The sequence below is a fragment of the Amblyomma maculatum genome, chromosome 3 (assembly GCF_055883805.1).
Source record: "Amblyomma maculatum isolate TAMU_Amacu chromosome 3, ASM5588380v1, whole genome shotgun sequence".
In the NCBI taxonomy this organism is placed as follows: domain Eukaryota; kingdom Metazoa; phylum Arthropoda; class Arachnida; order Ixodida; family Ixodidae; genus Amblyomma; species Amblyomma maculatum.
Genome location: NC_139346.1, coordinates 158,229,289 through 158,244,653, shown reverse-complemented (window position 1 = coordinate 158,244,653; position 15,365 = coordinate 158,229,289). Strand labels below are relative to the sequence as shown.

The window sequence follows — 15,365 nt, the reverse complement described above, 5'->3', positions numbered from 1 at the left end:
AAATACTGCGTCTTCCCTTTCATGTGAACCAGTTATTTTGTAGCTAGACCTAAATAATAATAATAATAATAATAATAATAATAATAATAATAATAATAATAATAATAATAATAATAATAATAATAATAATAATAATAATAATAATAATAATAATAATAATAATTGGTTCAGAGGAAAGGAAAGGCGCATTATCTGTCACAATTGTTCTGTAGACGCCTGACCCGCGTCGTAAGGGAAGGGAGCAGGAGCAACAGACTCCCTCCAGAGCACCTTCCACTCTCCTTGTTGCACCATTTTCTCTTACGAAAAATATAAAAATAACAAACACTGGGCCATGCACGTGTCAGTAAAATGATGATGATAATAATAATAATAATAATAATAATAATAATAATAATAATAATAATAATAATAATAATAATAATAATAATAATTATTGGTTCACAGGAAGGGAAAGACGCAGTAGTTGTCACATTTGCTTCTGTGGACACCTGAACCGCGCCGTAGGGGAAGGGAGGAAGATGGGAGTGAAAATGGAAACAGAAAGGGAGCCGTAGTGAAGGGCTGCGTAGTAATTTGGACCACCCGGGGATCCTTACCGTGCGCTGACATCGCACAGCACACGGACGCCTCTTCGTTTCGCCTCCATTGAAGCGCAGCCGTCGTGGTCGGGTTCGAACTCGGGAACTCCAGCACAGTAGTCGGGCGTCTTCCGCATGCACTACCACGGCGGGGCTCAGTAAAAATGATGCATAATACAAAACAAGTCTCCTTTCCCTTCCGATAAATCAATCAGTACCATAAGGCAGCGGTAAAAATACTGCGCGTATCGGGCCACACGTTGTACATTAATATTGCACACAGAGAAAGTTTAACGCTCTAACAAACGACACACCTATGAACGTACATTCCAATGATATTCAGACGCAGATGTCTCAGAGCAGAGCTCTCAACCCACCCCACTTGTCGTGCTATTTCCTTAGGCATGATTAACGGACATCAATATGGCGCCAGCTATATTCTTTTTCATATCAAAATTGTGACGCTACCTTTGACCGCATTGCGTGCTGGATGGTGTCGTGCCGTTTCGCTGCCTAGTTGTCACGCATCTGTAGTCTAGTTAGCTTATGGATTCGAACCGACGCCTCCAATTGTAATTTTTTATTGGTTCAGAGGAAGGGAAAGGCGCAGTATCTGTCACAGTTGTTGCTGTGGACGCCTGAACCGCGCCGTAAGGGAAGGGAGGAATGTGGGAGTGAAAGGGAAAAGAGAGAAAGAGGAGCCGTAGTGGAGGGCTACGGAGTAGTTTAGACCACCTGGGGATCTTTACCGTGCGCTGACATGAGGGGGAAGGTGGGAGGTGGCGAAGGGTGGCAGTTCCTGGCCCTACGGGGCTGGGACGGGGGACGGTAGGTCAACGCCGCTTGCGGCGGGGGTTAGCCAGCCACAGAATTTTTATCTGTTGTAGGCCGTCATTGCACCTGCCGCCGCTTAGGTGGTGGACGACGGCTGTTGTAGCGCGCTTCTTTCTCTCCATCTTCTCTTTCTTCTCTACTTTCTTCTGTCCGCATGCCCCGCCGTGGTGGTGCAGTGGTAAGACGTCCGACTACTGTCCGGAATAACCGGGTTCGAACCCGACCTCGGCGGCTGCGTTTCGATGGAGGCGAAACGAAGTGGCGTCCGTGTGCTGTGCGATGTCAGCGCACGTTAAAGACCCCAGGTGGTCGAAATTACTCAGCAGCTCTCCACTGCGGCTCCTCTTTCTCTCTTTCCACTTTACCTTCCCCTCCGGCGCGGTTCAGGTGTCCACAGACAGAAGTGTGACAGATACTGCACCTTTCCCTTCCTGTGAACCAATTATGGGAACCCCGTCGGGGTGGTGCAGTTGTAAGACGCCCGACTACTGTGCCGGAGTACCTGGGCTCGAACCCGACCGCGGCGGCTGCGTTTCGATGGAGGCGAAACGAAGAGGCGTCCTTGTGGTGTGCGATGTCAGCGCACGTTAAAGATCCCCAGGTTGTCAAATTACCCCGTAGCCCTCAGACGTGTCCCCCTTCTCTCTTTCCACTTTCACTCCCACCTTCCTCCTTTCCCTTACGGCGCGGTTCAGGTGTCCACAGCTACAAGTGTGACAGATACTGCGCCTTTCTCTTCCTGTGAACCAATCTTCTGTCCGCATGAGGCAGCTCCACTTGCCCCGCCGGGGTGGTGCAGTGGTAAGGCGCGCGACTACGAACCCGACCTCGGCGGCTGCGTTTCGATGGAGGTGAAACGAAGAGGCGTCCGTGTGCTGTGCGATGTCAGCGCGCGTTAAAGATCCCCGGGTGGTCGAAATTACTCCGTTGCCCTCCACTACGGCTCCTCTTTCTCTCTTTCCACTTTCATCCCACCTACCTCCCTTCCATTACGGTGGGGTTGAGGTGTCCACAGAGAACAAGTGAGACAGTTACCGCGCCTTTCCCTTCCTATAAATCAATCAGAGGCAGTTCCCCTGATGGGGCTGGGACAGGTAGGTCACCGCCGCTTGCGGCGGGGGCTAGCCTTCCAGCGAATTTTTATCTGTTATAGGCCGTCATTTCACGCGCCACCGCTTCGGTGGTGGACGACGGCTGTTGTTGCGGCGCGCGTCTTTCTCTCCCTTTTCTTCCTTCTCTATTTTCTCTTATGTCTGCACAAGGCAGTGGAGGTGGCTCAGCTACAGAGCCAGTAGCAGGCCCGTGCATTTTCTTTTCCTTCTTCCTACAGCCACAACAAGTAGCGGAGGTGGCTCATCTACAGAGCCAGTAGCAGGCCCGTTCATTTTCGTTTTCTTCTTCCTACAGCCACAACAACAACCACAACGCGTCGCTGACATCGCACAGCGCACGGACGCCTCTTCGTTTCGCCTCCTTCGAAACGCAGCCACCGAGGTCGGGATCGAACCCAGGTACTTCGGCGCAGTAGTCGAGCGTCTTACCACTGCACCACTCCGGCGGGGCAACCTTCAATTGTAGCCCTAAACACCTTCCTACACCACTAGCGCAGTGGACCAAGAAAGCGCCCCTTCCACTACTCCCGCCGCGGTGGTGGAGTGTTGAAGATACCCGACTAATGTGCCGGAGTACCCGGGTGCAAACCCGACCGCCGGCGGCTGCGTTTCGATGGATGCGAAACAGAGCGTCGTCCGTGTGTTGTGCGATGTCAGTGCACGTTAAAGAACCCCAGGTGGTCGAAATTTCCGGAGTTCTCAACTACGGTGTCTCTCATAGCCTGAGTCGCTTTGCGACGTTAAACCCTACAAAACTTGCTGCACCACTAGCGCAGTGGACCTTTCCAGGGAAGTAGCGAAAGATTTGGTTTTGTAGGGTTTAACGTCGCAAAGCGACTCAGGCTATGAGAGACACCGTAGTTGAGAACTCCGGAAATTTCGACCACCTGGGGGGGGGGGACCGACGACGCTCTGTTTCGCCTCCATTGAAACGCAGCCGCCGGCGGTCCGGTTTGAACCCGGGTACTCCGGCACAGTAGTCGGTTATTTTCACCACTCCACCATCGAGGTGGGAGTAGTGGTAGGGTCGCTGTCAGAAAGCAGGTGGAGTACAGAGGGCATTGCGCTGCCAGTTGCGTGGTGGCGCGCGCCAAGAGGACCCGTGGAAACCTGGTATCGATACGCGGGCGAGTTTTTGCGGTGATACACGTAGGTGGTCCTCATTACTGCCTGTGACGCCTTGTTGTATATTGCTTCCGGCCACTGAGCTCATGGCTAATGCATGACATTGGGATCATCGAGCACAAGAGGGCATCGAACGCAATTTTTCGACGTCAGCCGCGGTGGCTGAATTTCACTGGAGGTCAAACACAAACTTATATATGTCCGCCCCCACATACCGTTAGATCTACTTTGGCACATAAAAAAAATCGATAAATCGATCAAACAATCAGTGAGTTTAACTTAATTATCTGACCACTTGCAAACGAGGAACTTCGATTCACTCGCGGGGACCCTTCCGGGCCTGCAACATGGATAGGTTTATTAAAGAAAAGCTGGGTCCGACATAACGCAACACTCGATAAGTATCAGCCGGCTTTAATGCAGGAGGTATACTTTTGTTTTGGTGTATTCATATGGGGATCGTGGTAGCCAATTACTACACCAGTGTGTCGAAATCCTTTTCCTGTGAGGAATTAAGCGCGTTGTTTTCAATGGTCACTGGAATGAGACCGCACCCGGGCCTGGTACTCCCCTGATGGGACTGGCACAGGTGGGTCACCGCCGCTTGCGGTGGGGTCTAGCCTGCCACAGATTTTTTATTTGTTGTATGCCGTCATTGCACCCGCCACCGTTTCGGTGGTGGATGACGGCTGTTGTTGCGGCGCACGTCTTTCTCTTCCTCTTCCTTTTCTTTCTTCTCTATTTTCTCTTCTTTCGGCACGAGGCAGCGGAGGTGGCTCAGCTACAGAGCCAGTAGCAGGCCCGTGCATTTTAGTTTCCTTCTTCCTACAGCCACAACAACAACAATACCCGGGCCTGGCTATGCAGTTCCATCGACACGTGGATTTGTCTTTCTTTTTCGGTGACAAATAGCGGGGCATAATAATTTGAGCCTCGGTCTTCCTGCACGCGAAGTGGATGACATAGATCTACTCCATCGCTGCATTCAACAGGTGGCACAAGGAAGCGCGGTGCATGGGTTGGACAAAAAACGCGAGTTAATGACATCGCAGAACAAATTAGGAAGACGGAATAGGCAGGGCACGGGGTGCGAAGCCCGGGAGGATAACCGGCGGTCACTCACTGGTTTCAAGTCGAAGGCAAGCGTAGCAGGGCGTGGCAGAAAGTCAGATAGGCGGATGAGATTACAAGGGGCGCAGTGTCGTGTTAACCCGAGTGATATGGTAGAAGCATATGTCCTGCTTTCGGCATCGTGGATGCATTTTTATTTCGACTTCGTGAAAATGAGGACAACGAGCGAGGGAAGGCGCGTTATTGTGTGTACCATACGGGGTCGTGTGGTTTGGTTTAGTTAAGCACTGGCTTAAGTGCGAGTTGTCTCTTGGTGCTGTTTTACCGCGTTTCTTGAGGATGGTGAAACGCAGAACTATTTCTTTAATAACTTTCTAATCATTCTTGCTATCTTACCTCCTTCAGCTTTTCAGCGTGTGGCCGTTAATATTAGAGCGTCATCCACTTCTTCCGAGCTGTGTCCACTGGCAGTTTTTCCTCAAATCTCCATCTTCATTTAATTTACTTTTATCCGCCTCCCTTTTTTGTGGTCCTCGTGCCGCTCCGACATCCAGTGCGGATGACACGACGAGTGATCGTCGTAGTTTATGAAATGATTGACAGAATAATGACGAACTGCGCGACGAATTCCGTGGTCTATCCGGTGAGAGTGGTGGCATATGTTCGTGGTTAACTATTAAGTGATGAGAATGCGTATTATTATCTGCGGCCTCTGCGTTTGTTGGCTTCGCGCTATTTCCCTTTCTGGCACTAAGGCGAGCATAAAGGCTTGATCAGTTCTAGGCTGATTGGTGATCTGCGCTCGAAACCGCGAAGGAGCTAAAACTTGCCGAATTTCAGACTGCTTTGCCGACAGGCATCTGCGACCGCTCGCCACCACGCGACAAGCGAAGGTAACTCGAAGCGCGGGATGCAGACGGGGCTGCACCAACGACTATACACGAACGCGGGAAACGGGACAGTTGGCGCTGTATAATATAGTTGCCACGCATTCGATGTAATGCTCACAATCACCGCATCGTCATCTTCAAAAGAGTTAGAAATCGGATGTCAGAATGTAGCAATAAAATGCTGATAGGACAGAGTCCGAACAGCAAACTGCTACCCGCCTTGGGCTAGAGGGCTGGGTAAGCGGACTCGTGCCGTTGAGAGGAGGGGGAACAACCGAGCGGCTTTGTCCGTCGTGACGCGCTTGAGTGGCGAGAATTGGGTTTAATCTGCGTGGTAGCAAGGTCGCGACGAGGATCTTCGCCTCAGTGCCCCTGCACTCGTTTGTGGTGTCCGTCGCGCGGTTGGACTGATGTAACATCACATTCGAATCACCCTGCCCAGGTGAGAAAGGAAAGGGGCTCCCTTTACCATTTTACAGCAGCCTAATATCATCTGTTCCAGAAACACATCGTACGCAGGCTGTGACCGAAAAGCTGCTTGACGATATCTTGCCAAAGAAACCGTCTGTTTCAGGTGCGACGTGAAGAGTGGCATTTTCGCGGCATTACCATATATATCTACACAGTTTGTCTCACAGCCTGAATAGAATCGCAAGAGAAGTTGGTGTGCGTATCGTTCTTTCTGCTCCAAACAAACTGCGGCGTCTTCGCAAGAACGTTAACCGCGAGGGCCACCACCTGGACAGCGTGAGACGCACTAAGTATACCCTGCCAAAAATATGTCTGCAAAACTGAACTATCCTGAGGGTTCTGTTACATCAATCAGGCAAGGAGATGCATCGCTCCTATAGAACCACCTCCGAAATGAATTTGGTCGTACATTTCCTTTCCTTGCAGAAACCGGAAACGCAAGGGATCAGCGCACGTGAATAATTGTTGAAGCGTTGCGCATTCGTCGAAAAAAATGGCACGGACGTCAGTAAACCGTCTGTGATGCTGAAACAAAAAGAAATATATCTTAGTAGCAACAGAGACAAGGTGGCATTTTTACGATTTTGACGTGTTCTTTATGCTTTTATTTCATCGTCAGACAGTGGTTACTGACATATGTTAATTGCACTCAGATTTCTTTATGCTTGCGAGTAGCAAAGACGCTTATGTGTGAGTCGGCGCTGTGTTTGTCTACTTCTTTAGTCCCGTTTCTTTTCAAACCTCGCTCTTGGCGCATGATGGCCTGAGTTGCCTATGTGCCATAAAACACAACTCACATCTTCATTGTGTCTTTAGCATGGATAATATGCCTATATATTTCAAGAAAGTGCTCTTTTGCATGTTTTATGAGGTGGATATATAAAACTCATGAATCAATTCGAGGACTTTTGGAGTGTCTGCGAGACTAAATTAAGCCTAAATACTTTTTCCCATAACCTGAGCGTGGAGTAACCGCACACGCAGACAGGCGGAAAATCTTCGCACGAAGGAATTCGAAGCACGCGCCCAGGCATCTCCCCCCCTCCGCCCCCCTCTCCCCCCTCCGTCTAAGCAGGCCCCACTGCTCTCAAATGTTTATGCCCCTAAGGTTCATAATATTGGCGGCCTAGCCGGTGGCAATGGTCTGTGTTGTCGGGTCCTCCAGAATATATCAAAACTTTTATTAAATCACTCTTGGAGTGCATTAAAGGCTATAAATCGACTACCATTAATTCGAAAAGATCGATCATTCAGGCTGGTTCCTTCAAACGCACATAATATCCTATAGCGTGAAACTGCCGTCAGCTCGGAGGAATTTATCCTCGATTGGGTTATTTGTAATACCCCTTCAGTGGGGCCTTTAATTGATGTTGTAATTAATAAAAGTTCGAACAGGCGGCGAAGCTTGGCGAAGGAAACCAACCACCTTCCGCTTGGTGGGATCCGAACCCACAACCTCCTAATTTTGCGTCTGTTCTCTACCACTCAGCGGCTGCGACGGCTGTTAAATCTTCCATTCTCTTATATATTTACGTTGCGTGCAACCTATCCGCGAAAGAGTTCGCCAGCGCCACCCTCATCGATAGCGGCAGACGTGGAACGTCCTGTGGTATCGCGAGTGCCGCGTAGAACGTGACCTTGCGGGAAAGACGGGAGCTGCGGATAACGCTCTTGCGTTACCTATGATATGTCAAGGCCGCCAGATTCGATGCCCTCGTTAAGCTAACCAGCAAATAAATGACGGGAAAATGAAGGGCTTCGTTATGAGATACGCGAGAAGGGAGCCAAGAGAGGCGATATTTTGCCATTGTATAAAATATCGATAGTAAACGCTGCATTATGTTAGCCCCGAACGAAGGTCAACTGTTGAAAACTGAAACAGAACACAAGTTTTTGGAGCAGCGTGGATTTACTTTGAACGACTATAGTTTCATGGCTTCGTAATTTTTCCCATTATATGAAAGCTGCAGCTTGTTAGCAACAGAGTAAATACGATTGATCTGGCGTGTTTTTTCTCGAAAATAACCTCGAGGCATTTACCGGATGATGTCATGTTTACAAATGTGATTCCATTTAGGAGATGACCGCCGATGTTTGCTTTTCGTTTTTATTGCTTAAAGGTGCTGCGTCATGTCCTCCGGGAACTCCATTTATACAGTTTACCTAACGCAGTATTTACAGTGCTTTCCGTAGGCAGACGCACATATATATATATATATATATATATATATATATATATATATATATATATATATATATATATATCAGCGTATATGCGGCGAGTTGACCCACACTGTCGGTGTTATGTAATTGTAAAGTAAATATTAGGGCCATTTGTTTAACCTACACCAGCTACACCAGTGTAGAAAATCTCCTATACCTACAATGAAGTTTTGCTGCACTGGTGTAGCTGGTGTAGATTAAACAAATGACCCTATTGAACTGCAAATTGAAAGACTAAGCACATTTCCTTTATAGAGCTTCGGGACGAATAATTAATATCCATTTGGTACCTGCACACCGTATAGTAAGAGTATGCTTGAGACGTAATAAGAAGAAATCTAAAGTAATCTTCAATTTTCAATAGTCAGAGAAGCGGTGGGTGGTCATCATATATCAAGGTGGTGGAAGTATTAGCAGACTATATCTATATTCTATTTGTAGCACAGATCTTAACCGCGGGAAAAAGAGTTATTTATTAAGAGTCTGAAGTTATGAATGCCTGCTTTACGTACCTCAAAAGAAATGTAACAGTTGCATCTTTCCTGAACACCTGCCTGAGTTGAAACCAGGAGGCCAATGAAAAAGCTCGTAAATGAACTGGATGCAACACACTGCTCTATGGAAAGGGATATTGGTAGGATAATTTGTAGAGGCACAACACTGGTTCGAGAACAAATTGCTCACAGTTGAACCATTTTCTTCCTAACACGTATGAATATACTTGGAAGCAGGTATGCACGATAACTTAATGCACGCTCATCTAGAGAGCTCATCTAGAGAGCTCATCTAGAGAGCTCATCTAGAGCTCCCGTTCACCGAAAACCGTGGGGTCACAATGAAATTCCTCAACTGATCGACACAGTGGAGATGTCGCAGACTGTGACGTCATTCATCCACGGTTGTGAAGTGCCTCCTAAGTGAGAAAAATACTCCTGCCCGAAAAGAACCTTGCGGGAATCGAACCGCTACTCATTTTCGGTTGCAGGTCGCCGGGCGCGCTCCGTTCAACGGGATAGTTTATAGTGGGCCTTCTGCGACCGCTTCATACGTGAGTGGACAGCAACCCGCGCATTATGTTACAGCAACACTCCTTTTAAGTTAAGCTACTAATAAGTAGCACTGCTACGCGTAACTCATTACTATGCTTCGAACTACTAATCAGCGCTACTAAGACCATCCCTTAGAAACAACGCATGATGTCAATGCAGCAACGTTATCGCATAAGCTCTTAAGAATCCACAAGGATTCCCTATTTTTCCTTTTATGAGAAGCTCGGCACCTGCTTTAAAATTTTGCTTGTTTTGCTCCGCAGACAAGCGTACTCACTTCTGTGCACAGGCGCTTAAGTTCGGCGCGACGGCACTGGTCGCGACTCCTTCGTGCGAAGCGCAGCAAGTGTCGCCTACCCAAACTTCTAAATAAATTTTGTAATAGAGGCATAGGTATTCTTTAGCTAACTCCGTCAGAATTCAAATTGCTCATGAAATGTTACCGCTGATCATTATGTTCGACCACTTGCTATCACTATAATTTCTTTTTTTTTTCAAAGCAATCATGTTTTTTTTTTATCTTTCCGTTATACACATTTCTGTTTCATTGTGTTGTATCCATTAAATTGTGTTACTCTGTGAAAGTACTCCAGAAAGTGTGCGTTTGCATTCCACTGCTGTTCCTTGTACGGGGGTCAAGGGCTCCTCAAGCTGCTTGCATGCAGTTTTTATTTCGGCTTCCCCTATCCATGAGAATGGGAAATAAATAAACAAATATGCAAAGAAAAGAGAGTAATATATGACTGCTTCAACTTGAACGCGTACTCTCGCCAGCAAGCCGCTTTATAGGGACAAAACGGTCGGACATTGGACTCTGTCGGCGACGCAATGTTTTTGTTGCTAGGCCTTTTATTTTCCTGTTAAAGCCGCTGCTGAGTGAATTTAGACCAGTGATCACAGTGGGTGGTGATTGTAACCTATACGTTGCTGGCGAAGTTACTCGCATTTAGAGGGTCGCGAGTGCTTTCATCTCTCAGAGGTGATAATGAGAACAGGTACTGACACGCGGCTTACAAAAGAAACAGCGGCATCGGTGCTGCGAAAACTATCACCTATCACCAATTATTAGTGACGCTGCATCTGAGCGACGGAGCCAGTGCGAAGCCGAGTGGTGCGAGTGCAATTCACGCTCTTAGTCTGAAAAGATGGACACGCTCGAAAGCGGTCCTCTTCGTTGCCTGACTCTTCGTTGCATTACGCAGCCGGTAGCGTATAGGTGGCCATCAAAGACGGTGCTGCAGTGCTGCAAGTATCGCTAACTTTAAGGGCTGACTGGCTGCGTGCTGCTAGAGGTACGTACGCTGTATGTATGCATCCCGGCTTCAGCACTCATCAGCTGAGACCGCAGTGCCGCCTTTGTTTAGGCAAGGGATGTTTGTCCACGCGTTGCGTTCAGGCCGCAGGTCGATGCAGTGTTTGGACTGCACGTTTTGTGTGCTATATGAGCTTGTAGCAGGTAGCGCAGGACAGCGCAGAGTTTGGGTGGGCCTAAAGTGCCCGCAGCCTCGGCGTACGGGGTAAACGTTTGAATTTTTTTTTTGTACAAACAGTGATGGAAGGGCAGCTATAGAGGATTTTGGAGCGAGAGAAGATCGGAAGCAGCGGGAGGCTCTTCTTGGCAACATAGCTCACTATGCCATCCTCCTGGTGGTTCCTCTTGGTGTTTCATAAATGTGCGCGTGTGCAAACCAACTCAAAGACTCGTTTGTACACAGGGGTTGCGCTTGTGTATGTGCAAAAACCTTGACTTCTTCTAATTTCTCTCGGGATCCCGTCCTCCTTTTCAGTTTCTGATAAGGCACACAGAAGCTAAGGAATGTGTTCTAAAGACGGCGACCTCCTTATCAGTAAGACCCTTACACGGAAAGCTCAAGGCTACTGGAGGCTGCTGCAGATCTATCTTTATAGCACTTGAACGAAGGCAGTCGTTTATCAAGCAGATTCTACGCTTCCGCGTAACTACTCCGCAAATGATAGTGTTGCGCTTGCTGGCTAGCTCGTGAGGCCTACACGTGTCTCTTAGTAAAATAAAGAAAACCTCTGACAAAAGAAGATATGATATGAAGCTGTTGTTACTTTCTCTGTGCAGCTGCAGAAAATCTCAGCAGCACTCTGCTGGCTCAATAAGGTGCAGCTCACAATGTCCTTCCGCATACGACCGGCCCAGCGAGAAGACGCGGAGACGGTCCTGAACCTCATAGAAGAATTGAACGAGTACCAGGAAATTCCACCGTGCAAGATTACGCTGGATAGCCTCCGGAGGGACCTATTCGAGTGCGAACAGCCGTGGGCCAGAGTGAACCTTGCCGTCGTTCCATCTCCGGACGGTGGCGAAGTGGTCGTGGGCCACGCGCTCTACGTCGTCATTTTCGACGCCGTGACGCTGCAGCGAGTGGCGTACATGGAGGACGTGTACGTTCGGCCGGCGCATCGCCGCCAGGGCATCGGCCTGGCGCTCTGGAAGTCGGTCGTCGAGCAGGGATTGCGAGAGGGATGCGACGCCTCGCGCCTCGAAGTACTCGGCTGGAACAAGGAGGCCGTGAGCTTTTACGCCAAGAACGGAGCCAAAGACCTGACGCCCGCATACAACTTTCAGCACCACAAACTCACCTGGGACGTCCCTGTGTGATGTCTGTGAGAGTGCGCCGTCACCAGAGGCAGCCGAGTAACGCTGTGCCATGGCGCAGGCGGGTGAAGGACACTTCGGCGTGTGCAATAGTGCCTGTACGTGCCGATGGCACTGATTCCGATGTAATCGCATGCAATAAATTCAAATACAAGTTTTATGGGGAAAAAGAAGCACTCAGTTAATGTCTCACTTTTGGGGCTCACCTTAAAGAGCTACTTGCGGTAATATTCTAATTCAAGCAATTCATAGGGGTGGTCGTTGTGCATATTTGAGTGAAATTTTAAAGCTTTTCGTGGTTAAATTTACAAATAACTTTCAAAAAGTGCTCCTGGCAACCTCTCGCAAACGATCTGAATCACACATCACCGCGCGCCAACCTGTCCTATGACGTCACTGAGGCTTGCTGGACGCCCCCGCTCATTGGATGCTCCTAAGTTACTCGGGCGGGACGGGGCCTGGAGGGGTTCCTTCCCTTCCCAGCGCCGGCGTGCTGAGGTAACGGGGGAGAGGAGGAGCGTCATTCTCGATCGCCCATTTCGGTGCCAACAAAAGTAGTTTAAATTGTCTTTTTTGGCAGAGGTGATTGATGGGATACCAATTTCTTATGAATGATATTTACTCCCTCAAGGCACTATTGCTCGTGCATTTTTCTAGTTTAAAAGAATGTCAAAGAGAGCCCCGCATATGTTGCCAATTATTGTACCTGAAATTATTTGACGTGTAGTGACATCGCTAGGCTTCCTGGCAATTTCGCATTCATCTTTCACACAAACCTATAGTAGTACAGCTGAGCGCTGTACTGGGCATGATATCAAAACAGGCTATCGAGTTTGAAACCCAGACACTTGTTCGTGTTATTTCTGGTTAGTGTAGCGCGGCTATAATGTGTATTGGGTTACGAATATGGAGAAATAAAAACTCAGGATGACGCGTCTGGCAGTAGCCTTGAAGCCTTGCGATAAAAAGTAAAAAGGAGAGGGTCGGTCCCATGACGGGCAGTGATCGTTGCGAGCGAGCGTGTATGGTCATCTTGGAACTCGCCAGTGCAGACGATTCCGTCGCGGGGCGCGTCGACTGCACACTGATACAATATGGATAGACTCGGAGAGCGAAAGTATGGGAAGGCAACGATTTCGTGAGCATTTGGCGTGGTACATTTGCTCGAGTGACGTCACGCTCTCAGCCGAGTGCTTTTTTTCCTCCATAGTTATGTATATAAGTACACTTCGTGCCAACCTTGCCGCAGGAGCGTACTGGTGCTGTAGTTATTTGCAACGTGGGAGACCCTTGTATTGGTAGGAGACACATGTTCTGGCCCCATAATGCACACCGGTGTTTAAAATTAAAAGGAGGATGAGTACAGTGTATCCAATCACTTTCCTGTCTAAAAATTTATTTTGTGGCTTCGTATGACTATGTTGACGTTTGTCGGCTGCAATGGATGCATTTATTGACCGTAAAACCAGATGTAAAAATCTTCGTGCTGGTCGACTCAAGCTCCTCACCGTAAGGGATGGGTTGAAGGGAATGGCGCTGTAGCGTGGGCTCTGGGATACGCGGTGGAAGATAAGGGGTTAGTCAACGCACGTATTTCACTTGCCCGCGCCCGTGCAAGTCGCCCGTGGTAGTGTGCCTTTACCCGTGGTCTTTTGTACCGTAAAACATACAAATTTTCGTCGATGGGGTCCTTTTGTGAAAAAAACTTTGTGCCCTATCAATGAAAGTCCTCAGTGCATTTTAATATTCCGATTAGATTTGCAATACATATGCCGATTGTGCGTATAAGAAATATAGCGGCATGTATAAGTCAACTGTAAATGCAGTACGCGGAAATTTAGGGCAGCGCTGGAATTATGTCGTCGGAGTCATGTGGACGTATACGCCAGGAGGCAGCACAGCTTTGAACACCGGTACGGGGCACAGATTTAAGGACAAACTCGTATCCGCGAGTTGTCTGTATAGCATTTGGGAGCTAAAAAATTAATTTGGCATACGCATGTACATTCATTTAGGTGATAACTGGTGGTTAGTCACACTAACGAAGAATGACACTGAAAAAAAAAAAAAAACTTGATAAGGGGCTGGTCGGTCACATCGGGTGAAGAGGTTGGGAAATCTTTCGGGGTAAAGGTAGCCTGTGCCGGCACCGTAGAACGTTAATGGGTGGTCAGAGAGAGAAATCATTGCCTTGTTGTTACGCATACGCTAGCTGGAAACAATGAGATGAACCGCTATTTAACCAAGTTGTGCAAATGCGAAATATGTGCCAGAGCACGCCATGTATCGTTTTGCTTCTAACGCGATAGCGTTCAATGCCCCGTTCACCGAAAATCTGGCGTTGTGAGCAAAAAAAAAAAAAAAAGTCACGAGCATGGCACTGGTAGGCAGCTGACATGGCCGAGCGCTAACTGGACGCAAGCAGGGCTTCCTGCATTACATTTGGTAGAAGCTGCCAACTCGGGCCTCTCCTTTCATATGGTAGGGGAATATCAGAATCAGCCTTCACGTTACCCTCAGGCCACATACGGCTTGATTAAAGCGGGACTTTATATGTGAGGTGGTATTGTAACATACCCATAAATACAGAGCTTAAGTGTCCCCCATAATTTTATTGCGAAAGCAATACTACTCGCACTTCCAAGCCTTCGCGTGACCCGGCCGCAGTTACGTTTTACCCACGTGACGCTGTGACGTCACACCTCACGTGACACACGGGCTAGCAGGAGCTGCCAACTTGGGTCTCTCGTTGCACATGGGACGGTTATGTCAGAATCGGCCTGCTGGGACCCTGGCGTTCACGTTACCCCTATAGGCCACTAAGGCACATTCCTACGGCTTGGTTAATACGGGGCTTTATATGTGGGCTGAGGAAGAAGAAAAAGAGAAGAACATTTGGTCACCCGCAGCTAATGCTTTCGCTCAATATTTGGTTCAACAGCATTGAACCCTAGTAATCTTTTTTCTCTTAACATCGACAGGTGTTTTGCACAGACGCCGTGCAAATCCGTCCTGGTAGCCCAGCAGCGCTTTAGAAAAATAAAAATAAAGAAAAGAAGCGCCCTTCGTATTTTTAAGAGAACCGGAGGAGCGCGGAGGGCGAACAATGCCGACAACGAACTATCAACCACTATTTGCTCGGTCCCAGCGCCATCTATAAAGCACAAAGTACAGGGAGCTTTACCTCAAGTGCATGGTGCCTATGAATTTGCGCATATCTTGCGCCTCTCACGACCACGAAGAATATATCATGCTATTTCGATCGGCTCTTGGGACAACCAAGATTATCGCAACATATATAAAGCATGGCCACAAGAAGGGTCCATAATGCGCGCTTGATTAAATGTCAGACACTGTGGATCCTCCGTCTCAAGGACGCGAAC

The 15,365-nt window shown here is 48.3% G+C and overlaps 1 protein-coding gene across 2 annotated transcripts in view; it reads left to right on the top strand.

Annotated features, from left to right (window-relative positions):
- LOC146196616 (thialysine N-epsilon-acetyltransferase-like) overlaps window positions 1-15,365 on the top strand; it is a 38,456-nt gene that overhangs the window by 21,915 nt on the left and 1,176 nt on the right. Inside the window, exons 2-3 of one of the 2 annotated variants that reach the window (XM_084598386.1) lie at window positions 9,293-9,355; window positions 11,446-12,261. In XM_084598386.1, the coding sequence (XP_084454512.1) occupies window positions 11,497-11,985 (489 nt within the window). In that variant the 5' untranslated portion in view covers window positions 9,293-9,355; window positions 11,446-11,496 and the 3' untranslated portion in view covers window positions 11,986-12,261. Of the gene's footprint in view, window positions 1-9,292; window positions 9,356-11,445; window positions 12,262-15,365 lie in introns of those variants that run through there. The other variant, XR_014706132.1, reaches the window with a different exon arrangement.